At 40.3% G+C, this 26,652-nt stretch overlaps 1 protein-coding gene and 1 pseudogene across 1 annotated transcript in view; one reads left to right on the forward strand and one right to left on the reverse strand.

The window, feature by feature from the left end:
• Positions 1-16,850: 16,850 nt before the first annotated feature.
• The window catches only part of FAM98B (family with sequence similarity 98 member B), a 32,643-nt gene continuing 22,841 nt past the window's right edge, over positions 16,851-26,652 (forward strand). Inside the window, exon 1 of the mRNA XM_031002466.3 lies at positions 16,851-16,976. Coding sequence (XP_030858326.2) covers positions 16,906-16,976 — 71 coding nt within the window. The 5' untranslated portion in view covers positions 16,851-16,905. The remainder of the gene's footprint in view (positions 16,977-26,652) is intronic.
• On the reverse strand, positions 21,526-22,300 carry LOC101132388 (carboxy-terminal domain RNA polymerase II polypeptide A small phosphatase 2-like; annotated as a pseudogene).

The following is a 26,652-nucleotide window of genomic DNA, read 5'->3' on the forward strand; positions in this document are numbered from 1 at the left end:
TGTTTATTTTTGTCAGCTTTATTGAAGATCAGTTGATTGTAGATATGTGGCTTAATGTCTGGGTTCTCACTTCTCTTCTATTGATCTATGTGTCTGTTTTTGTACCAGTACCATTGCTATTTTAATTATGATAGTCTTGCTGTATAATTTGAAATCAGGCAATGTGATGCCGCTGGATTTGTTCTTTTTGCTTAAGAGTGCTTTGGCTATTTGGGCTTTGAAGGGTTCTGTATGAGCTTTAAAATTGTTTTTTCTAATTCCTTAAAAAAATAGTTTGGTAATTTCATAGGAATTCCATTGAATGTGTAGATTGCTTTTGGTAGTATAGTCATTTTAATGATATTGATTCTTCCAATCCATGAGTGTGGGTGTTATTTGTTTTTGTTTTTGTTTTTTTTTGAGCCAGGGTCTTGCTCTGTTGTCCAGGCTGGAGGACAGTGGCATGATCACATCTCACTGTAGCCTCTACCTCCCAGGCTCAGGGAATCCTCCCACCTTAGCCTCCTGAGTAGTTGGGACCACAGGTGCACACCACCATGCCTGGCTAATTTATTACTATTATTATTATTATTTGTAGAGAGGAGGCCTCACTATGTTGCCTAGGCTGGTCTCAAACTCCTGAGCTCAAGCAATCCTCCTACCTCAGCCTCTCAAAGTGCTGGGATCGCAGACATGAACCAAGGTGCCTGGACAAGTGTGGGATTTTAAAAAATTTATTTATGTCATCTACAATTTCTTTCATCCATGTTTTCTAGTTCTCCTTGTAGAGATCTTTCACCTCCTTAGTTAAATGTATTGCTAGGTATTTTATTTTTGTGTGTGGCTATTGTAAATAGGATTGAGTTCTTCATTTGATTCTCAGATTGAACATTATTTGTATATAGAAATGCTACTGATTTTTGTATGTTTATTTTGTATCCTGAGACTTCACCAAAGTTGCTCATCAAGACTAGGAATCTCTAGAGAAGTCTCTAGGGTTTTCTAGGTATATGATCATGTGATCAGTGTATAGAGATAATTTGACTTTCTCTTTTCCAATTTGGGTGTCTTTTATTTCTTTCCCTTGTCTGATAGCTCTGGCTAGGACTTCTTGTAAAATGTTGAGTAGGAGTGGTAAGAGTGGACACCCTTGTCTTGTTCCAGCTCTAAGAAGATATGCTTTAAATTTTTCCCCAATCAGTATGATATTGGCTGTGGGATTGTTGTAGACAGCTCTTATTATTTTGACGTATGTTCCACCTACACCCAGTTTGTTGAGGGTTTTTATCATAAATGAATGTTGGAGTTTATTGGATGCTTTTTCTTCATGTATTGAGATGATCATAATTTTTTTTTGTTCTTAGTTCTGTTTATGTGGTGGATCACATTTATTGATTTATCTATGTGTAACCATCCTTGCATTCCTGAAATAAAGCCCACTTGATCATGGTGAATCATCTTTTAATGTGCTGTTGGATTCAGTTTGCTAGTATTTTGTTGACAAGGATTTTTGCATCTATGTTCATCATGGATATTGACCTATAGTTTTCTTTTTTTGTTGTGTCCTTGCCTGATTTTGTTATCAGAATGATACTGGATTTGTAGAATGAGTTAGGAAGAGATCTTTCCTTCTCAATTTTTTGGAATAGTTTTAGTAAGAGTGGAACTGGCTCTTTGTACTTCCGGTAAAATTCAGCTATAAATCCATCTGGTCCCGGGCTTTTTTTTTTTTTTTTTTTTTTTTTTTGTGAGGGGAGATTTTTAACTACTGATTCCATTTCATTACTCGTTATTGGTATCGTTCAGGGTTTCTATTTCTTCCTGGTTCAATCTTAGGAGGTTGTATCTTTCCAGGAATTTATCAGTTTCCTCTAGGTTTTGTAGTTTATGTGCATAGATGTGTCCATAGTAGTACCGGATGATCTTTTGTATTTTCTGGTATCAGTTGTGATGTCACCCTTACCATTTCTGATTGTGCTTATTTGGATCTTCTCTCTTTTGCTTAGTCTAGCTAGCAGTCTGTCAATTCTGTTTTTCCTTTCAAAGAACCAATTTTTTCATTTTATTGATCCCTTGTATCTTTTTTTTGGTCCCAATCTCATTTAGTTTTGCTCCAATCTTTGTTATTTCTTTTCTTCTGCTAATTTTAGGTTTGATTTTTTCATGTTTTTCTATTAGGTTGCTAATTTGAGATTTTCCTCTCTTTTTGATGGAGGCATTTAATGTTATAAACTTTCCTCTTGACACTGCCTTTGCTATATTCCAGAGGTTTTGGTATGTTGTGTCTCTATTTTCATTCATTTTAAAGAATTTTTTTGTTCCTGCCTTGATTTCACTGTTTACCTAAAAGTCATTTAGGAGAAAGTTTTTTATTTTCCATATACTTGTGTAGTTTTGAGAGTTCCTCTTGGTTTTAATTTCTAATTTTATTTCTCTGTGGTCTGAGAAGATATTTGATATGATTTTGATTTTTTTTTTTTTTGAGACGGAGTCTCGAACTGTTGCTGGAGTGCAGTGGCATGATCTCGGCTCACTGCAACCTCTGCCTCCCAGGTTCAAGTGATTCTCCTGCCTCAGCCTCCTGATTAGCTGGGATAACAGGTGCCCACCACCACGCCTGGCTAATTTTTTGTATTTTTAGTAGAGACAGGTTTCACTATGTTGGCCAGGCTGGTCTCGAATGCCTAACCTTGTGATCCACCTGCCTCTGCCTCCCAAAGTGCTGGGATTACAGACGTGAGCCACTGCACCTGGCCATGATTTTGATTTTTTAAAATGTATTGAGATTTGCCTTATGGCCAAGCATATGGTCAGTTTTAGAGAATGTTCCATGCACAGGTAAAAAGAATGTGTTGCAGGACAATCAAAGACTGGAGAGACTGAAAAAAGTTCAGGAGAGTCTATTAAGGTGATCACCGGTCCAGCCAGACATATATCCAGAAAGCCTGAGCCCTGAACAAAGGGCTTTTCCTACTTTTAAACATCTTAAGGCAGGAACTATGTGAAGCTGGAAGTGAGTTACAGAAGCAAGAAACAAAGGCGGCGTTGCAACATTTCTTACATTTTGAGAAAGACATGATTTGCGACCTAAACTTATCAGTCTTGTGACCCTGCAGTCATGCAGGAACTCACTGGGCCTGTAATAAACTTTGAGGAATGTGGAGTTGGGGAGTATAGATAAGGTCCACTGTCCACAGAGAGAAGACAGGCTGTTAATATTCCCTTTTAACTTGAGTGTAAGGGGGGGGGGGGTCACACTTTGCAGCAACTTTAAGAGGACTTTAAAATTTCTATTACTACTACTATTAAGTTATAGTTGATTTCATTAATTCCTTCTTCAAATGTATATTGTGTAGTTTTGGGTAGACTGTTCTGCAGATGTCTCCTAGATCCAGTTGGTCTGTAGTCCAGTTTAAGTCCAGGGTTTCTTTGTTGACTTTCTGCCTTGATGATCTATCTAGTGATGTCAGTGAAAGTGTTGAAGTCCCTCATTAATATTGTATTGCTATCAATCTGTTTTTCACTGGTCTGGTAGTATTTATTTCATGAATCTGGGTGCTCCACTGTTGGGTGCATCCATATTTAGGATAGTAAATATTTCTTCTTTGTCTTTTTTACTGTTGTTGGTTTAAAGTCATTTTATCTGATATGAGAATGGCTATTCCTGCTTGCTTTTCTTTTCTATTTGCATGATGTATCTTTTTCCACCCTTTTACTTCTGAGTCTAAATGTGTCTTTAGTCAGTAGGTTGGTCTCTTGTAGGGAGCAGATGGCTGGGTCTTATTTTTTAATCAAAATTTGCCACTCTGTATCTTTTAAGTGGGAGCATTTAGGTCATTTGTATTTAAGGTTATTATTGATATGTGAGGTTTTGTTCCTGACATAGTGTTGTTAGCTGGTTGCTTTGGAGTTTCTATTGTGTAGTTGTTTTATAGGATCTTTGAGCTTTGCACTTATGTTTCCTTTTCTGATGGTGAGTATCATCCTTTCATTTCCATGTTGAGAACTTCTTTGAGCATTTCTTGTAGGGCCAGTCTAGTGGTGACAAATTCTCTTAGCAATTGCTTATCTGGAAAAGATTTTATTTCTTCTTCATTTATGAAGTTTAAGTTGTCAGGATATAAAATTCTTGGTTGGTATTTTTTTTTTCTTTAAGGAGGCTAAAAATAGGCCCCAGTTTTTTTCTGGCTTGCAGGGTTACTGCTGAGAAGTCTGTCTACTAGTCTATCTGTTAGTCTAATAGGTTTTCCTTTGCAGGTGATTTGACCTTTTTCTATAGCTGCCTTTACGATTCTTTTCTTTAGTGTTGACCTTGGATAGTCTGGTGACTGTATGCCTTGGTGATACTTGTTTTGCACAGTATCTTGCAGGTGTTTTCTGGATTTCTTGTGTCTGGATGTCTACCTCTCTAGCAAGATTAGGGAAATTTTCCTGAATTATTCCCTCAAATATGTTTTTTGAGTTGTTTACTTTTTCTCCTTCTCTCTCAGGAATAGGAATAATTCACAGGTTTGGTCACTTTACATAAACCCATATTTCCTAAGGCTTTTTTCATTTTTAAAAATCTTTTTTCTTTTCTTTTCTCTGTCTTTTTTGAAGCGAGGTCCTCCAGTGTCATCCAGGCTGTAGTGCAGTAGTCACTGCAGCCTCAACCTCCCAGGTTCAAGCAATCCTCCAACCTCAGCCCCCCAAGTAGCTGAGACCACAGGTGTGCACCACCATGCCTGGCTAATTTTTAATTTCTTTTTTCTTTACTTTTGTCTAACTAGGTTTGTTCAAAAGACTGGTCTCTGAGCTCTGAAATTGTTTTCTTTGCCTGGTCTAGTCTATTGATAAGGCTTTCAATTGTATTTTGAAATTCCTCAAGTGAATTTTTCAATTCCAGAAGTTTCTGATTGATTTTTTAAAGATGTTTTTTAAAATCTCTGCCTTCATTTCCTAGATTGCTTTTGTAGTTTCTTTGTGTTGATTTTCGACCTTGTCTTGGATCTTGTTGAGCTTCCTTGCAATTCATACTTTGAATTGAATTATAAAATATGAATTAATGCTTCCTTTGAATCCAGTCTTTATCTGTCATTTCTGAATTTCCATTTTGGTTAGGAGGCGTTGCTGGAGAGCTAGTGTGATCCTTTGATGCTGTTGCAACATTCAGATTTCTCATGGTGCCAGAATTTTTATGCTTGTTTTTTGTCATCTGAAGAGGCTGCCACTTCTAATTTTTGAAATCATTTTCATTCAGATAGAATGTTTTTCTTCCCTTTCTCCAGCCTCTCTAGGGAGTGTGACTGCAGAGTATGTTGGATAGGGTCTTTGGGCTTTGATTTCCATACCCCCTCTGCACTTCTGTTAGCAGGTTTTATATTGAGCTATGCAGTTCCATCTACAGGCCAGTAGATGGCGCTGATGGGTAAGAGTCAGCTGTGGCACGAGCAGATGGGTATGTAACTGATCTTTGTTTACTGTGAGGTGTTCTGTGTTGTTTCAGGTGATGTTTCAGGTGATGGTGATAGGCTGGACAGTGGAGTGCCAGATGTCCTGAACTTCCTGTTCTGCAATAGGGGTGGTGGGGGAAGGGGTGGAGACAGCTGGGCAGAGCCGGACCTCCTGGCTTGCCTACAAATTCTCCAGTGGCAAACACAGGGACCAGCCCTGATGAGAGCGGCTGGCAGGAGCTCCTGGTGAAATGTGCTGAGGTCTCTGCAGGTGGTGAGGGGGCTGCACCGGCTCCACATCCTAGAAGGACAGGAATATGATCTGTTTCCCTATCATAACCCCGTCTTTGGGCTCATGACTTCCTGTTTGTATGCACACTAAAGTCTATCTCTGGACCACAATGTGGTTGAGAGCCATGGGAAAACCCTTTCTGCATCTCTCCACGGGTGTGGCTTCAGGGCATTAACTTCTCACTCAGCCTGCCACAGATAGCTTTATGGCTCACCTGTTTTCCAGTGTGGTAATGTTGCTGCTTTGTGTAGAGGTAGGGGCTCCACCTTTGGGCCCGTGCAGGAGGGTGTTGGTTGTGGTGGTATTGGCTGATTGTGTCAAACCAATCTCATGCCCTGGTGAGCTGATCAGGTGCCCACTGTGTTGAAATGGGCTAGGTAGTTCCCCAGTTCCCAGACCCCTAGATGGCCCACTGGATAGTGTGTGTGAATGTATGAGTTCTGGTGGGGCTGGACAAGGGTTGGGTTAGCCCAGAGTTCAGGTGCTGGCTGTGATGGGGAGGGGTGAACTGGTCCCTGGGTCACTTGCAAAACTCTCACGTGAAGGCAGGCTCCCACCCAGGCAGTGGGAGCCCAAGGGAAGATCACAGGTCTCTGGGGATTGTGTTCTCAGGAGAGCTCTGGGCCGCAGCTGAAATGTTCAGGCGGAGACAGAGCAGCTGGGGAGGGCAGGACCCCTCAGCTGGAGCAATGGAGACTGGCAGCTGCGGGGTGTGTGACACACTCACACTTCCCTTCTATATAAGTAACACTGGAGTTCACTATTGGGGGCACACAAGGGTGCCAATATTTCTCTTGTGTTGACCTGGGAGTGGTAGTGGCAGAGGCTGTGGTAGTGGCAACTGCCAGAAGCTTGTGGCTGGCCTCAGAAAATTGGGCTTGCAGAGGAACTGAGCTACAGCCAGGTGTCCAGGCAGGGGCAAGAAGACTGCACTGGGGGCTGGAAGACAGTGAGCCTCATTTGATGGGGAGCAGCTGAGGTGGGGAGTCATGGGGAGTGCAGTCTACTTGCTTGTCATTTGTATCTCAGCTGTGGCACATGAAAGTGCCCTAGCTCCTCATTCCCTCTTAGCCTGGGGGCAGCAGGGGGGAAGGGAGTGGCAGCCATGACTGAAAACGGCCTGTCAGCTACCTCTGGGAGTTACGCACTCAGATGAGCACAGAGCTGCGACAGCTGAGTGAGTCCAGGGAGGGGCTGTGTGTGTGTACTGGGGGCTGGCAGGTAGCAAGCCCCGTTTGGCAGGGAGCAGCAGAGATGAAGAGTTGTGGGGTGTGCAGTGTGCCCACTGTTCCTCCATATCTCAGCTGTTATGTTCATGCTGGAGGCACACAGAAGTACCCAGACTCCTTGGCCTCTCTTTGCCTGGCGGTAGCAGGGGCAGAGGCAGCAACAATGGCCGTACAAAGGGCTTGGTAGCTATATCTGGGAGTTTTGCACCCAGAGGAATGCAGAGCTCTGACTGCAGTATTCCGGCAGGGGCAGGGTGGCTGTGCAGGTGGCCCAAGCCAGCAAGCCCCGACTGGCAGGGAGCAGTGGAGTTGAGGGTAATGTAATATGCAGTCTGGCCACTCCTCAGTTTTGCAGCTTTGGCATCTATCCCAGGGGTGTGCAAAAGAACCTTGTTTCCTTTATTAGTGGGGTAAGGGTAGCTGGCACTGGGCTGCCCAGGGATCAAATGCCTGTGAGGTTCCATGTGAGCTGGGGTAGTATCTCTGCACAGACTCCAGGAGGCTCTCTGTGTTGGTCTAGAGGCCTGGGGTAGTCAAGGAGAGTCTCTTGTGCCCAGGATTGTAAGGGCCCATGGCAGAAGTGTGGATCTCCTGGAGACCCTCACTCGCTTATCCTTTCCCCAGGCTAGGGAGCTTCCTCCAGGTTCCTGCCAGTCCTGGGTGGGCAGTTGCCTGGCTTCAGTCCTTTCTGCCCTCCATAGGTCTGGTCCCTTCCTTAGTGAATCCCAGAATGATTTCTTAGATGATGATGCATGATATAGTTGGGCCCTGTGTCCCCACCCAAATCTCATCTTGAATTGTAATTCCTACATGTTAAGGGAGGGACTTGGTGGGAGGTGACTGGAACATGGGGGCGGTTTCCCCCATGCTGTTCTCATGACAGTGAGAGTGTTCTCAGGAGATCTGATGGTTTAAAAGTGGTAGTTTCCCCTGCGCACTCTCTCCTGCCACTTTGTGAAAAAGTACTTGCTTCTCCTTCACCTTCCACCATAACTGTAAGTTTCCTGAGGCTTCTCCAGCCATGCAGAACTGTGAGTCAATTAAAACTCTTTCCTTTATAAATTACCCAGTCTCAGGTAGTATCCTTATAGCAGTGTGAGAATGGATTAATACAATGCAGTTGAAGAGTCAGTATTTATTTGCTACTTCGTTTCTTTCCTGTGAGACAGGCATGAACTAGCTGCTTCTAGTCAGACATCTTGAATCAGACCTCCAGAATTTTATATAAATAGAATTGTACATTCTGTGCACTTTTTTGACTTGCATTTTTCACTCATTACAATTATTTTGGGATTTAACCATATTGTTATGTATATCATTGATTTATTTCTTTTATTGCTGAGTAGTATTCTACTATATGGAAATACCAGAATACGTTTACTCATTTCATACACATGTTGATGGTCATTTGGTTTATTTATAGTTTGGGTAAACATAATGCTATAAACATTAACATACAAGTATTTTGTCTGGATGTATGCTTGACTTTCTCTTGGGTACATGGTATTGGAATGTAGAGTTATATAGTAGATATATGTTCAACATTTTAAGAAGCCATTATACTGTATTCCAAAGTATTGCATGATTTTACATTCCTACCAGTGGTATGTGAGAGTGTAGGTTGCTCCAGGTCTTCCTCACACTTGGTATGGTCAGATTTTAAAATTTCAGCCATTGACCAGGTGTGGTGGCTCACACCTGTAATCCCAAGCAATCTGGGAGGCCAAGGCAGGGAGATCACTTGAGGTTAGGAGTTCGAAACCAGCCTGGCCAACATGGTGAAACCCCGTCTCTACTAAAATTGCAAAAATTAGCTGGGCATGCTGGTGCGTGCCTGTAATCCCAGCTGCCTGGGAGGCTGGGGTGGGAGAATCGCTTGAACCTGGGAGGCAGACGTTGCAGTGAGCCAGATGGCGCCACTGCACTCCAGCCTGTACAACAGAGTGAGACCCTGTCTCAAAAAAATAACAAAAAACAAAACAAAACAAAACAAAAAATTCAGCCCCTATAAGTATATGGTGATATTTCATTGTGATTTAAGTTTGCATTTATGACAAATTGAACATAGTTGTATGTACTTATCTTTCATCCACATATCTTCTTTGGTGAGGTATCTGTTCAAATCTTTTGCTCATTTTTTAAAGTTGGGTTGTTTGTTTTCTTATTTTTGAGTTTTAGGATTTATTTATGGATTCTTGATACAAGTCTTTTATCAGATATGAGTTGCAAATATTTTCTCAGGCTTGTGGCTTGCTTTTCATTCACTTAATCGTGTCTTTTGGAGAGCAAAAGTTTTTAATTTTCATCAAGTGTAATTTATCAATTTTTTATCTTACAGATTTTGTATTTGGTATCCTGTTTCAGAAATCTTTGCCTAACCCAAGACTAACAGATTTTCTCCTATGTTTTCTTCTAGAAGTTTTCTTTTTGTTAACCATTATATTTAGTTTACTGACCCATTTTAAGTTAAATTTTGTATATGTCAAAGTTATGTATGGCTTCTTACTGGGGAGAAAAATCTTTTAAGGGGGTATTTTGGTAGAGAAAATGCAATGTCTTCATCAACCGTTTGTTTTTCCTTCTAGGCACACAGCCTAGACTATTTCCCAGCATCTCTGCAGTTAGGTTAGGGTAGTATGACTTAGTTTTAATTTGTGCAAGGTGGACAGAATTAATGTGCTTTCTTCTAGACCATACTGTACAACTCTTTGTATAATCCTCCACATTCTTCATATCCGTTTTCTATGCTAACTTTGGTTGCCATGTGTCCAAAGTAGCTGAGTCACAAAAAAGATGTTAGGTTCCTAAACTATCACATGAAGGGCCATTGTTCTGCTTATCTAATGCTGCACAATAAACCACACCAAAAGTTAGTGGCTCATACAACAGTCTTTTATTAGATCTTATGACTCTCTGAGTTGACTGGGCTCAGCTAGTGGCTCTTGCTTGAGATCTCTCTTGCAATTGAGGGCACTTGTTGGATAGTACAGATGGCTGCAGTCATCTGATGGCTCAACTGGGTGAGTGATCAAGAAGGTCCACTCACATGGATAGCAGATAATGCTGGCTATGTGCTGGAAACCCAACTGGGATGTCAACTGGAGGGCTTACACTTGGCTTCTCCATGTGGCATGAAATTCTCTTAGTCTGGTGGTTGGATTCCAAGAGGAAGAGCCCCATACATGTGCATTCCAAGAGTCAAGAACTGGAAGCAGTTAAGACTATGCCTGGAGTGGCATAACATCATTTCCTGCATATTTTATTGATCAAAGTAGTCACAGGCCCTTCCTTTATTCAATGGGAATATAAACTGTATATCTTGATGGGGGAGTAGTAAAGTCACACTGTAAAAGAACATAAGGTATTGATGGCATTGTCGTGATCATCTTTAAAAATACAATATGCCATACTCTCCCACCAAACACTTGACTGTACTATGGCATAGGTGAGGTAAAAACTTACATTATCCTAACCCCATGAGATTTGAAGGTTTGTTACAGCACTTGGTTTATCCTGACTACCATACATAATAGTGCATCCACTGAGAGAACCACCCTCTTGCCTCCTGGATTATCAGTAATGCCTCCTCTTGGCTTGGATAATGAAACAGTACTTTATTTTCACGATGAGGATACCAACATTTTAAGCAGAATACTTAGTCCTAGGTGTAATGAGGTACCTGCTATATTCACTCACAAGGACATTTGGTATACCAAGCTCCAGCTGCCAAGTTAAAGGTCTGGCTCAACTTCCACTGGGAAATAATCACCTTACAGGCAGTGTCATTTCACAAGCAGAACTTCCCACCTCCAGACATCTGGTTGGTTCAAGTGGGAGATCCACCTCAAATCCTGAGTTCTATTTTGCACATTTCAAAATCTTATTTCAAATTCCAAGGTTTTTTCCACATAGACTTAACTCTATTTCAAGGATCGCATATATTCAAATGAATTTTATATATTGCATTTTTATAAGCATCCCTCAAGAGTTTATTAGAATTCTTAATGGTAGCACAAGAAGTGCTATCTCTTTGTGTAGGGCCCACTTCAAATCATTTGCATAGTACCTACATATTGGTTAAGGGTTCAGTCTTGTACTTCTACCTTCCAAGAGTCTTGTTTCTGCTGTTTAGGGGCCCAAAGAACTGATATCAGGAAGAATGTATGGCCACAGATTGTTTTCTCCAGTTCGTATGATGTCTAGTAGGAACCCTCCTTGGACTTCCTACACATGTATGATAGTCTGGGAGAACCCATCCATTCTCAACAACTAGTAAGGTAGATGTAGATTCCTTGGTTAAGGAGATAAGTTTGAACACAGACAGACCATTTTTCTGCATTGAAATCACTGAGGCAGTTTCTTCAGGTTAATGCATAAGAGTATACTTTTTCCCTTAGAGCTTCCAGTCATTCTGTACTGGAATTCATAAACTCTTGGCCAGTCAGGTATGTTGGCTCACGCCTGTAATCTCAGCACTTTGGGAGGTGGAGGTGGGTGGATCACTTGTGGCCAGGAGTTCAAGACCAGCCTTGCTAACATAGCAAAACCTTGTCTCTACTAAATAAATGAATAAAAATTACAAAAAAATACATAAACTCCCTTGGCCTTTTTGTGGTATCTTAGTACATTTTGTGCTGCTATAACAGAATAGTTAAAACTGGATAATTTGTAGAGAACAGAAATTTATTTCTTATAGTTCTGGAGGCTGGGAAGTCCAAAATCAAGGTGCCAGTGGGTTTAGTGTCTGTTGAGGGCCCAAGCCTCTGCCTTGAGTGCTGCATCCTCCAGAGGGGAAAAACACTGCTCCTCATGTGGCAGAAGAGTGGAAGAGCAAAGAAAGACAGAGCTCACTTTTCAAAGCCCACTTTTAAAGGTATTAAGCCCACCCATGAGGGCAAAGCCCTCACAGCCTAATCAACTCTCAAAGGGCCATCCTCTTAATACTATTACAATGGCAATTAAATTTCAACATGAGCTTTGGAGAGGACAAACGTTCAAACCATAGCAGGTGGATACAAGAAGAGCCAACTTCAAAGACATGCAACCTATGCAGTTGCGCAGAACCCTGCTCTTAGCATAACTCCATGCTTGGTTTAATACTGTGCTGTTGCTGTCTTGAAATTCTTAATATTTTTTCATTTTGCAGTGGGTCCCATACATTATGCAGTTGGTACTGGGTACAAGGACGATTATTCCTCTAATCAAACAACTCAGTGTCTTCCTAATGATGCTCTGCACTATTACTAATGTCTTGAGGGTAAAATTCCTCCGAATGAAATCTGGGAATTGCCGTAGGTGACACTAAACAGGTGACACTAAAGGCCAGAAGTTTTAGAATATTCACAGAATTCATAACTAAGACCCCAAAAGCAAATGCAACATAAATAAATAAATAGTACCTAATTAAACTAAAAAGCTTCTGCCCAGCAAAAAAAAAAATCAGCAGAGTAAACAGACAACCCACAGAGTAGGAGAAAATATTTGCAAACTATACATCTGACAAAGGACTAGTATCCAGAATCTACAAAGAACTCAAACAAGAAAAAAAAACAAATAATCCCATCAAAAAATGGGCAAAGGACATGAATAGACATTTCTCAAAAGAAGATATACAAACAGCCAACAAACATTTGAAAAAATGCTCAACATCACTAATTATCAGAGAATGCAAATTAAAACCACAATGAGATACTATTTTATTCCTGCCACAGTGGCCATAATTTAAAAGTCAAAAACCAATAGACGTTGGAATAGATGTGGTGAAAAGGGTACACTTTTACACTGTTGATGGGAACATAAATTAGTACAGCCATTGTGGAAAACAGTATGGAGATTCCTTAAAGAACTAAAATGTGGAACTACCATTTGATCCAACAATCTCACTACTGCATATCTACCCAAAGGAAAAGAAGTCATTATATCAAAAAGACACATTCACATGCAAGTTTATAGCAGTGCAATTTGCAATTTTAAAGATATAGAACCAATGTAAGTGCCCATCAACCAATGAGTGGATAAAGAAAATATCCTATATATACACCATGAAATACTAATCAGCCATAAAAAGGAAAGAAATAATGTCTTTTGTAGCAACTTGGATGGAGCCGGAGGCCATTATTCTAAATGAAGTAACTCAGGAATGGAAAATCAAATATTGTATGTTCTCACTTTTAAGTGGGAGCTAAGCTATGAGGACACAAAGGCCTAAGACTGATATAATGGACTTTGGGGACTCACGGTGGTGGGACTTTGGTGGTGGTGTCGGAAGCTATGTTTGGGAGGGTGGTGAGGCATAAAAGACTATATATTGGGTACAGTATACACTGCTTGGGTGACATGTGCACTAAAATCTGAGAATTTACCACTAAAGAACTTATCCACGTAACCAAAAACCACTGATATTCCAAAAAAATTGAAATAAAAAAACTAAATTAATTAATTAAAAAACAGTGTATAAGAGTTCCAGTGTTAACATTCTTGCCAATCTTTGATATTGTCAAGGTTTTGTTTGTTTGTTTGTTTGTTTGTTTTTTTGAGGGAGGATTTTAGCCTTTCTTTCTGTGTATGTAGTAATATGTCTTGATTATTTGGATTTGCATTTCTTTAATGCCAATGAGATTGAGCACTGTCTTGTATAGGTTTTGGTAGTTTGAATATTCTCTTCTGTGAAATGTTTATTCAACTCTTTTTTCCACTTTTCTTCTCCCAACTTTGAGTTAGTTGTGAATTGTCTTTGTCTAATTGATTTGAAGGATTTCTTTACATAATCTGAATAGGAGTCCCTTGTCAAATACATGTATCACAAATATTTTCTCTCATTTGTGTAGCTTGCATTCTGGCTTTTTTAATGGAATCTTTTTCATGATCTTAATTTAATAAAGACCAAGTTGCCAACATAATATAGAATATCATCATGTTCTGTAAAATATGCAAAGATTTCTTTTCTTTTTTTTCTTTTTTTCTTTTGAGAGGGAGTCTCGCTGTCTCGCCAGGCTGGAGTGCAGTGGCACAACCTTAGCTCTCTGCAACCTCCTCCTCAGGGTTCGGTTCAAGCAATTCTCCTGCCTCAGCCTCCTGAGTAGCTGGGACTACAGGTGTGCGCCACCACACATGGCTAATTTTTGTATTTTTAGTAGAGACGGGGTTTCACCATGTTGGCCAGGATGGTCTTGATCTCCTGACCTCATGATCTGCCCTCCTCGGCCTCCCAAAGTGCTGGAATTATAGGTGTGAGCCACCATGCCTGGCCACAAAGATTTCAGAAATAGGACACAAAAGCCCTAACCAGTATATTTAGAGATCTTTGCTTATCTCAAGTTCATGAAGATAGTTTATGTTATCTCCTAAAAACTTTATTGTTTTCTCTTTTAATTTACATCTACCATTATCAGGAGTTAATTTTTGTGTATAGCATGAGGTTGAAGTGAAGATCTGGATATCCCATTGCCAGCACTGTATGTTGAAAAGGCCTGAACTGCAATGGCAACTTGGTCATTACTTAGGTGACTTTGAAAGTGCAGCTCTATATTCATGAGGGAAATTAGTCTATAAATTCCCTTTTTAGTAATGTCCTTATTGGTGTTTGTTTTAAGATTAGGTTGTCTTCACAGAAAACATTGAAAATGCTCCATGTTTTCCTGGTCTCTTGGAAAGTCTGTGTAAGAATGGTGCTACTTATGTGGAGGAATTCATCAGGAAAGCAATCTAGGCTTGGAGTTTTCTTTGTGGATGAATTTTAATTGGTGATGAAGTTTCTTTAACAGATACTGAACCGTTCATATTTTAATTTTTTCTGATATTTGTTAAATTGTATTTTGCAAGGAATTTATCAACTTCCTTTAAATTTTTAAATTTATTGGCATAAAGTTGTTCATAACATCTCTTTTAACTATTTAATGTCTGATAAATAGTACTGATATTTTTCATTTCTTATATTGGTTGTTTGTTCTTTTCCCCCACCTTGATCAGCCTTGCTAAAGATCTGTCAATTTTATTAGTCTTTGCAGACTCAGATTTTGGCTTAATTTTCTCTATTGCATTTTCTTCCTATTTCGTTGGTGTTTACTCTTTATTGTTTTTATTTCTCTGCTTCTTTGGATTTCATTTGTTTTTCAGCCTCTTAAGATTGATACTTAAGTAATTTTTAATCTTTTTTCATTTCTAATATTCACACCTAATGCTATATATTTTCCTCTAAGAATGAATCCACATATGTTGAATCCTGCATGTGTTGATATGTTGTGTTTTTATTGTCACTCAGTTCAAAACTCTCTAATATCCATTATAATTTCTAGTTTGAAGCCTGGTTATTTAGAAGTGTATTGCTTAAATTCCAATCAATTAGTTAAGGGATTTTTTAGTTTTCTTTTTAAATTCTTAATTCCTTATTTTTTTTGTTACAATCTCATACTCGGGAATTAATTCCTATTTTAAATCCACTTTAGTCAGAGAACATGCTCTTTATGATTTCAATTTTGAATTTGGTGAGACTTACTTTAGGATTAAGTTTTACTTAATCCAACCTGGTGAAACCCCGTCTCTACTAAAAATACAAAAATTAGCCGGGCGTGGTGGTGGGCGCCTGTAATCCCAGCTACTCAGGAGGCTGAGGCAGGAGAATCGCGTGAACCCGGGAGGCGGAGTTTGCAGTGAGCTGAGATCATGCCACTGCACTCTAGCCTGGGCGACAGTGCGAGACTGAAAAAAAAAAAGTGTGTGGCACCTCTCTCTTCCTCTTACTCCGGCCACGTGATAGCTGCACTCCCCCTTCCCCTTCTGCCACAACTGTCCGTTTCCTGAGGCCTCCCCAGGAGTGGAGCAGATGCCAGCATCATGCTTCGTGTACAGCCTGTGGAACCATGAGCCAATTAAACCCCTTTTCTTTATAAATTACCCAGTCTCAGGTATATCTTTATAGCAATATGAGAGTGGACTACTACAGCTTACCTTTGAGTGTTTTACACATTTATGGGTATGCTTTTTGTTTGTAATCATAATTAGGAAGGTGAGAGCATTACTGGTCTTTATTGGACTGGGGCTACGAATGCTATGTAGTCTGCAATGGAAGGGACAGGTCCATACAAGGGATCAATAGTTATACTTCATGCAGGATTTTCAACAGTTCTGCTGGAGTATTCATGTAGGTGACATGCCTGCTAATAATGATCTAACCTTATACTCTTAATACCTTTTACATATGAACCCTAAAATACATTTTTTAAATCCTTTAGATAGAGATTGAATTCTCCATGGATAGTACACAGAGGGTATATTATGTTTTGTTTGTTTGGAACTTTACGGAGAATTCGCCACAATTTTGGAAAACCACATCAACTACCTTACTTTGCTGGCGGTATGTTTGTTGCTTATACAACTGATGCTTTGTCAGCAATGAAGCACATCATCTGAATATGCATTTGAGGGGATTCTACATAGATAGATGCAAGCATCTGATCACATCATTGGTCTTCCGCATTTCATAAGGAGAAAAATATTACCTTGTTATAAATTACTTCATTTTTTCCTTCAAGTTGAAGCATCGTCGTGTATATTGATTTAAAAATTATATGTGTAGGCATGTGATATTAGTTACTAATTTTAGCTGAAGATAATTATAATTTCATTTCAGATTTCTGTTATTAAAAAGAAGGTCTGGAATCGGATAGGTTGAGATCAACCCGATACCACGATATTTGCTAAAATTTATTTGAACACACAGAAAAGTCCCAACACAGAGACCTCTTTATTACTATTATTTATTATTTCTACTATTCTTTTAAAAAATTATTATCGTTACACGCAGCGGTTTTAGGCACTAGCAAGTGTTTATTGCCTCGGGGCTGGGAACCTTTGCGCCCTTCTTCAGCTGTGCTCTTAGGCAGTTACCGGCCAGACCCGGACCGGAACCTTGGCGCGGTGACGCTAGTTTCCGGCGGGCTACTTAGAGCGCCGAACAGTTCTGGGCCAAAGGACCATGAGAGGGCCGGAGCCGGGTCCCGAACCGACGATGGAGGGAGACGTGCTGGACACACTGGAGGCGCTGGGGTGAGTGCTTTTGGAGACGCCTTTTCCCTGAAAACGCAACCTCTCCTTGGCCTGGCTGCTTAGCCTACTTCCCTTGGGCCTCTGTGGGCCTGGGCTGCCATGTGTAGGCCTCCTTCCCTGCCTCGATCCCTCCGGCGCCGACGGAGTTAAGCGGGAGGCGGGAGAGAAATCTATTTGGGGGGTGGAGCAGGGCCGGAGAGCTGGGGTTCGTGGCCCCCTCTTCCAAACTTCTTGCCTCGAAACTCTGTTGCAGGAATCCGCCGGGTGGCGCGGAGCCGCCCTTCTAGCACCGGTTTTCTGGGCGAGCTCGCGCCCGCGGGTGATATTTGTGTTGACGTAGTTGTGGTGCCCGGAGGGAGGTGCTGGAACCTGAGCTGCTGTTGAGGACTGTTGTCTCCTACTACAATGTACAACTTGTGGCTTACTTGGGGCTCTGGAGCGAATGGTTTTTACTTTGACCGGAGAAAGTGTTGTAGTTCATTGCGAGTTCGTTCTTTCAACCATTTCGTCCGTTCGTCAACGTGTATATTAGCTTGTATATTAATTTACACATATTTACGTTTGTAAATTTCCCCTAGGCAAGGGAAAAGGATAGTTTTCAGATTACTCTTGGCTTACATAGTCGCGCAGGCTGCAAGTCTGCTGCCGGCTGGTATTTACAGTGCAGAATGGTAAGTGCTGTGAGAACTCAGGGTGGAGGTGGGAGTAATGTTAATACTTAACAAGTGTGGTGGTTCATAATCTCCCCCTCAACCTCATCCTGTTTTTTTCCACACAGCTCTTGTCCCCATCCCAAATTGTCATGTCCTGCCCATTCATTTGTCTCTTGAACTCTGCTTCTCCCTCGTTTTATTCCTCCTCCTCCCCAAGTCAGCTCCTGGAAAACTGATGCTTTGCATATTTTATTCACCGATGTTTTCCCAGCAACACACTAGAACGGAGTCTTTTACAGTAAATGGTGGTTGAATGAATGAGTAAATGAATGAAGAAAAGCTTAGAGAAGAGAGTCCACAGCAGTAAGCATAGGACCAGATAGTTGAGTCATACAGTGCACATTAAATAAAGAGCTTGGAGCCATCTGCACATTTGTTTGCCCTGCTACGTGCTGCTGTTTCTTGATAGGGGAAGCTGTGCCTTTGCAGTGTTATTGTGAAGCTTGAACCAATCCCACACCCCACTTTATCTTCTCTAAAACTGCATTTGCCCCTCTATCAATTGTTTCGTTAGTTGAACCCTGATAATACCTACTTTGCAGTGACCCAGGGTTACGGAGTCTTGCACTTAGTAGATCGTGAATACATATTTGTCAAACGAAAGAACAGTGCCATTGATTATTTAGGGGGCGTTTTTACTTCTGTGAAGTCCCTTGGAAGTTCTCACTTAACTTGGTTAAGAAGGAACCAAAACAAGAACTGAAAATACTTAGTAGAATTATTTAGGCTCCAAACAGTTTGAGCTCCCAAGTACTTCAGGTAAGAATATTGGGATCTCATAAATGGTTTATGAAAAAGGAAAAGGCAGTGCTTTTCTTCTTTCTTCATTTCTTGAACTTATTGTTCATATTATAAGTGTTTTAGAAAATTCATTGCTATAATCTTGATTTTTATCAAGGAAAATTAGTCAGATTATCCAACATGGAAAGTAAAACAGTTTACACACTCCAAAATTAGTTTTTCCTGGAATAACTATGAGGGCAACATTTTGAAGTTTGAATTCTCCTATGATAATACGATGTGAAAAAAGTAGTTATTTACAATATGTGTTGTAATGGAACACTGTGTTTTCAAATATCCATGTAGATAGTGAATAATGCATTTTCTGTTGTAAGGTATTGAGGATATCAGCAAAGGTACTTCAGTTTGTCATGTAAAATAAATTAATGGGAGGCATTTGAAGGGAAAAATCTATGTGAAAGGACAATTTAGTGATACAGGTGAAAACAGGATAGGCTAGGAGTCAAGTCAGTTTTCTCATCTGTGAAAAGAGAGGGCTGGAGCAGATGATTTTAGAAGTCTCTTTCAGTTCTGATAGTCTCTGATTTTGTGGAAGAGTAGATCTCAACACTGGAAGTACATCAGAGTCGTGTGGAACTTGTGAAAAACTGTTCCAGTCTAGTATATACCATAGACTGACTGAATCATAATCTTCAGAGGTACAGTACAGACCTGCATATTTTTAAAAAGATTCACAGACTCAGTTGAGAAACACTACTATGGAGAGAAGTTTCCTTTAAATATTTATTGAACACACTATATATTGGACCTCGTTCTGAGGAGTCAGTGGTGAGCAAAATAGACTTGGTTCCTACCCTTGTGGAGTTTATAATCTAGTGGAGAAACAGACATGATCACAGAAATAATTATAAACTATAATAAATGTGTCAAAGGAAAAGAACAGGGTGATGTAACAGGAGGATCTAAGAAGTCTTAGGGGTTAGTGATAGATTCCTGAGGAAGTGACATTTGAGTTGAAATAAGAAGGGTGAATAGAAATTAAGTAGTTAAGGTTGGATGGATGAAAAAGGGGGACAAAGATATCCTTACAGTGAGAAGAAAATGTGAAGACTTTGAAATGCGAAGGAGCTTGCTGTATTAGAAGAACTGGAAGGAGGCTAATGTGGTTGGAAGGCAGAGTGTGAGGGGCAGAGTGGTGGGAAATTGGATTCAAGAGTCAGGTGAAAATCAGGGCATGCAGCCCCTTTTAGTCTGTGTTGTGGATTTTATTCTTGATCATAACAGCAATGGGATGTGATTGAATAATTTTAAATAAAAAGGGAGTGGTTAGATGTCTAGTTTGAAAGTTACATCTGTCAGCAGGGTGGAAAATGGATTGGAGAATTTAGTTAATAGTCTGTGAAAGAAATGATGGTTGCTTAGTGGCAGTGGATATGGGAAGAACTACATTACTGAACTTAGTGATTGATTGGATATTAAAATTCAAGGATTCATTTCTCTTTATTTTAAAAAATTTTTTAGATACAGGGTCTTGTTATGATACCCGGGCTAGTCTTGAACTCCTGGCCTCAAATGATCTCCTGCCTTGGCTTCTCAAAGTGTTGGGATTACAGGTGTGAGCCACCACGCCCCAAGAGATTAATTTTTTCAGTTGGTATTTATTGAGCACCAAAATGAAATGATACACCTTAGACTCTAAATTGGATACAGAAGAATGTGAAGATAGGAGAGAGTTGGTAAATATGGAGAATGCAGAGGGATCAATGAATGGAGGTAATGATGATATCAAAGCATAGTTATAGGTGAGTGGTCGAAGAAGCAAGTGGAAGGATAAATAAGAGGTTGTGGTCAGGGAGCCACATGTTTGGATAAGTGATTTTGGAGGTGCAGTGGTTGCAAGTAATGGCAAGGGTGCAAGGGGGGCTGAGTGACATGTGCAGGTTGGAACTGAGAGCTCAGGGTGTGAGATAGGGTATACATACAGACATTAAAGAAACTCAGTGTAATGGCAAGAATAGAGGTGGAGAGGAAAACTGAGCAAAGGGGATGTTGGGGAGTGTCCAAGAGGTAGTAGATGAAAACCACAGTGAATGGGTGGCAAATCTGAGTGGCCTGTGCCTCAAGGAAACAGGAGATATTTATAAGATAATGGGAGAGCAGTGATAATGATGCTATTTTGGTAAGAAAGGAGGCCAAAACCCCTACTATCTGACCTTAAGGCATTTGTGAAAATAAAAATAATTAAAGCTAGAGATGGTAGGAATAACAATCTTACTTTTTTTTTTTTTTTTTTTTTTAGAAAGAGAATTTTCAGAGTCAAAAGAACAGAAATCAGTAATCTGTTCTCTTCCAGGGTGGGGAGAAAACCTCCTTCCCCATAGGTTCGAGACTATGGCTAGACGGTGAGGAAGGGAGCTCAGTACCCAACCTTGGGGAGACACAGAAAGGGCCCATGCCAGGCACTTAGCTAGAGGCAAGCATAGCTTTTGGGCCACAAGACCTGATGGCCACTGGGGTACTGGCCTGGAAACAAGTCCTCATCTTCCCAGAAATGTCTTATTTTTGTCTGCAGCAGCTGGCTGGAGAAAGATTTTGGAAAGGTGTGTACCTGGAGCACCCAAAGGCATACCCTTCCTTTTTCCTTGGCATAGGCTTTATAACACTGAGGAAAGGCCATGGTTTGGCAATGGAGTCTTCAATAGTCTTCATCCCTGTAGAGTTCAGTGGCTTTTAGGGTGACAGGAGAGGAGACGACTTGAAAGACTAAGAGTCTTTCAGCTTCTCCCCCACTGAAATGCTGAAATGCTATATGCTGGGGCCACAGTTCATGGCAGAACACACACTCACACACACATCTCGGGAACCCAACAACTCGGGAGCAGGTAGCTATGGGTATTGTTGGTCTGGCATTTGCCTACTTGGCATCTAAGCTGTCCTAAAGCTCTTTACAATCACTTCTCACTATTTCCAGGCCCGTGTGGTGAGGCCCTCCAGCTTTCACTCTGTCCGTCAGGTCATCCTAAAGGCACAGCATAGGAAAGACCCTTACTGGGATGACCACTGCTTGGAAGCAGGGAAGGCTAAGAGGCCTGCCCCTACCCAAGGCTGGTATAGACGTCCTCTGCTCTGCTTCTCAAAGACCGGGATCAGGTTCAGCAACTCAGTATCTGCCATGTCATCAAACCAGGACTGCACAGGCACTGCATTCTCTGGGTGGAAGATGTAAGAAGCAGACAAGTTGTCCAGGATGAGGGTTTTCCTCAGGTTCCTCCCCAGGCGGCTGAGGTTCCTGACTTAGCAGCCCTGGTGGAACCACAGGACTCATGGAATAGGTGAGCCCGGAACACCCCACACCAGCCAGCAGATCTGTCACAGGGTTGGCATACTTGGCCAGGTTGGCAGTGAAGGGAACACATTCAAAGAGTTCTCTCATTCGTCTCTTTCCACGTGAGCCCTTTTGAGCACATACACCTGCTTGAGTGGTCTCCTCAATCTCTGTAGGCACTGTGAAGCTAGCATTGTTGCTGGGCTTAAAGATGCACAAGGGCTTCATCCAGGTCAGTGACCACACAGATCCTCCTTTGATCTTCCTCTGTCACCTTGGAGCAGACACGTCCCTGGGATCCGATAAAACTGGTACTGGAGACACTGGAGCAGATCCGACTTAGCAGTGGTGTTGGCTTCCTCCTTATATGGATGAGCTCAGTGGAAGAGCTTGACTGGCCATGCTGGGTGCGAAAATAACAGACAAGGACCTTGAAGATGTTATATCCACGAGGCTTCTTAAGGAGGGCTTGGAGACCAGGCCTTGCTTGGTGAGCACCAGGGCGTCTTCCCCTGTGCCTGGGTGATGATGGAACTGTGCTCCATCTAATTCCACAGGTGCGGGCTGGTTGGGTGGAAGAATCAGTGAGCCCATGGTCTGGGCTGGGCTGGGGGGCCTGGGCTTGGGCTTGCTGCAACTCCTGAGACTCCCGACTCCCGCAGCTGTTTACATACCCCCTCTCCTTTCCTCCCTGGGCTGCGAGACGAGGTGGCCTGTACCAAGGGTGGGCGCCCGGAGATGGGCTCCTTTGGGTACCCTGGCTCCAGTCTCCTAGCAGCAGCTCTGGGCTTCTCAGTTTGGGTCCAAAATGGAGAATCCAGAGTGAAAACAAGAGAGGAATAATCTTTCTGCGAAGAAATGGACAGTATAGCAAAATATCCACTGTGTTGTAGGTGAAAGATAGTGGACATTTTTAGGAAGCAGAGAGAGGTAGAGAGTTGGATGAGGGGCAAAGACAATAGGTTGGGTAAATGATGGGAAAAGAAAGGGTCTTCTGTTTTATCTCTTGGCTGATGAAAACAGAAAGTAAATTAGGCCCTGGTTGTATTGTTGAGGAGAGTTGCCAGCAGCCCTAATGGACTGAAGATTTGGATCACCCAGCTTGAAGCAGTTGTCAGACCAGCAACTATGCTTCCAGGGTATGAGGCTTTGGGGGAGGGCCTAGGCCTAGGGGAGATGTTCCCAGCGTTTGGAATGACAGTAGCACTTTGATGATTAACTAAGAATATATAGAACAAACTAGGAGCATGGTTATTCTCTGTAAATGCAGAATGGCATTGGAAATCAAAGCAAGTATGAAATGAATGTGGTAAACACTAAACAGTTGCTAAATGTAGCATAAATAGGCTCTTAAATGCCTGCTGTAATTTCTCATGTACTGCAAGAGGAGAAGGAGTGATGATAAATATTGAGAGTTTTTTTTTTAAATGAAAGTAAAAAAAATAAGTACTATGCTGCTTAAGAGAGGTCTGTGGACTAGCAGCGTCATCATCACCTGGGGAGTAGAAATGCAGAATCCCAGACATCATTCCAGCTCTACTGAATTAGAATCTTTATTTTAACAAGACCCTCAGGAGATTCATATGCACATAAAAGTTTAAGAAGCACTGTTCTAGCCAGAAAAGTGCTTTCATATTCTTATTCGGTTATCTAGCAGAATATACTTAGACACTTCTATTGCCTAAGACAATTAGATACATTTCTGGATGGTGACAGAACAATACGGGCTAAGAGTGTGGGGCTATGGAGGTAGGTTGTGTGGCTCAGTTCCGGGACAGTTGTTAGCTATGATTATGGCCATCCCGGATGAATTATTTACCTTTATCTTCCTGAGCTTCCTCATCTGTAAAATGAAGCTAATAATAGTATCTACCTTATAGGGAATTGTGGCAACTAAATGAGACAATTTATATAAATTGTTTAGCACTGACCCAACATACAGTTAGCACTTTCTAAATGTTAGCCACTATTGTGATTTTGATTGTTACTAGATGTTCAGGTATGTTAAATGCATTTATTTGTTCCTCTTTTTATTTTTACTTCATCTGATGAGCTAAGGCATTAAAGATTGGATTTTTTTCTTCCAAATTCAGAATTTTTTGTGATTTGATCAGTTCTTATTGGTTTTTATTATTGACATTTCAGTTTAAAAAAACTTACATCAATATGAATTAAATTTCTTCAAGAGTTTATGAGTATTGCTTTATTGCAGAAATGAAAGCAAATAAGAGGATATAAGATGTTTACTATGAAATCTCATTGAGAGGCATTGTAAGACATAGAGGAAGGCTGAGTCATAGAAGAACCAGCCTTGAGCTGGGGGGTGCAGAAATAATATTCTAGTCTCAGCTCTTCCTTTACTTGGCTGTATCAGCTGGACCAGATTATTTCCTTAGTTTCCTTATAGTTGTAGACAGAGGTCTAACAAGACCTATGTTAATGATGGAGCATTTGGGTTAAACGTGGATTTAAATCCTAGTGCCATTTTCTGATTCTACAGAATTAGGATAATGCTAACTTAAAGCATTGCTATAAAGATTAAATGAAATTATATATATATATATATATATATATATATATATATATATATATGCCTAGCACTGTGCCTGGCCTGCTACATAAAGGCAGGTTTCCTAATGTCATGAAGTCTTAGTTTCTTTACCTACAAAATGAGGATTTGAAAATACCTGTACTTACCCTTCATCTGATATAACCAGAGAATTCAAAGAAAAAGAAATGCAAGTGGCCTTTAAACATATGCAAAGATGCCCTACGTCTTGCTCGTAAGAGAAATGTAGATAAAACTATACTGAGTTACCAGATGGTCAAAAATCCAAAAGTTTGACAACTTTGATGAATTATGAGGGAATGGGTACTCAGATACCTTGATGGTACAACCCCTCTACAGGAGAATTTAATAGTATCTAGCAAAGTTATGTATCTATTTACCCTTTGACCCAACAGTCTCACCTCTAGGAATCTATCCTAGATAAAAACTGACAAAAATTTGCCAAACTATATTAACAAAACACTGGAAACAATGCAAGTGTCCTTTAGTAGATGCCGAATAAATAAAATATGGTGCATCCAGACAGTGAGGTAGTATATAACTGTAAAAATGGTTGAATACTATGTCTAAATACTGATCTCTACTCTATGTAAATGTATGTGTGTGTGAGCATGTATGTGTTTAAAGCAAGGACTAGAACAGTACATAGTAGGCTATCTTTTATCTGAAAAAGGAGACAAAAATGCATATATTTATATTGAAAAACATGATGGAAGGACAACCCCAAACTAATAAATATGGTCACCTGTAGGGGAGGGAGAGAACAGAGTAGAGGATACAAGATTAAAATTGAAAACTAGATTTTTCTGATGCATTTTGTTTTTTAAGTTAGACTTTGAAACTGCATTGTTTTACATAATTATAAGACAAAAATGAAATAAAAAGAAACAAATCCCTACAAATTAAAGCTGAACAAAACAAATGTCTATTGATATATTGAGTAGGTGGTTTAATCACATGGGAATTGTTTTTCTGTGTATCCTTACAGGAATACATCGTAAATATAAAAAAATTAAACTGTAATTTTATTGTTAGTAGTAATGCTGGATTTCCTATTCTGAAGCCATATGTAATTTATACCTATTTTAATATATATTAGGAATTTGTAAATGTTATTAAAACAAGAATTGTCATTGTAAGAGAAGATAAATAAAAATGTAAAACAAAATAAGTAAAACCCCTACAATTCTAAATTCCAGTTGGAAATAGCAATATGAAACTGATATAGTTTCTCTGAAAAAGGCATAGAAACAGTGACCAACCTTTGGTAGCAGATTATGTACTCTAAATACCATTAAAAGAATCGGGGCTCCTTGGAGAAATGCCTGATTCCAAGTCTAAGGGAGGAAGATGATGTTGTAGAAAGCAAGGAAAGTATTCAGAGAGTACGGAGGACAAGACAAAGGGCTCGACTGGCCTACCTGAATGGGCTACTATAAACCAGAGACAGAAGAATTTGAGTATCAAGAGAATAACTGTGACGGATTAAAACACATCAAATATATTATCTGTGACTTTATAATGTTAACAAAAGTTCAGTTGCAAAAAGAACCATAAAAGTAGAAAACTGGTCATCTAATTCAGTTAAGATAGTATATAAAGTGTTTTGAAAATTTAAGATTCTTGTGAAATACAATTTGCAGAAATGTTTAGAAGTGTAAAATTATAAATAAATGAGGCCAGGCACGGTGGCTTACACCTGTAATCCCAGTACTTTGGGAGGCCGAGGTGGGTGGATTGCTTGAGCTCAGGAGACCAGCCTGGCCAACATGGCTAAACCCCCTTTCTACTAAAAATACAAACATTAGCTGGGTGTGGTGGCGGGCACCTGTAATCCTAGCTACTCTGGTGGCTGAGGCATGAGAATCCCTTGAACCCAGGAGGCGGAGGTTGCAGTGAGCCAAGATTGCATCACTATACTCCTGCCAGGGTGACAGAGTGAGACCCTGCCTCAAAAATAAAATAAAATAAAATAAAATAAAATAAAATAAAATAAAATAAAATAAAGTAAAGTAAAATAAATAAAATAAAATAAAATAGGTTTAGATTAAAATGATCTAATAGATTGTTTTCAACTTTAGCTTTTTTAAGTTTGTAATTTGTGTCTGTGCTTTTTTCACCATATTTTTATTGTAATTAATATAAGGCTATTAGACTTTATGCTGTATTTGACTTTGTGATACCTGTGGTATTTATCTTAAAATTGGTAGATAATTTTACTGTAAAATGTTAAAACACAGGAAAAAAGCCAAATGTTAATTATATAGAGCAGGAAGCAGCAAACCATTTCTTTAGAAGGCCATGTAGTCATCATTTTCGGTTACAAAT

The sequence above is a fragment of the Gorilla gorilla genome, chromosome 16, assembly GCF_029281585.2.
Source record: "Gorilla gorilla gorilla isolate KB3781 chromosome 16, NHGRI_mGorGor1-v2.1_pri, whole genome shotgun sequence".
NCBI lineage: Eukaryota > Metazoa > Chordata > Mammalia > Primates > Hominidae > Gorilla > Gorilla gorilla.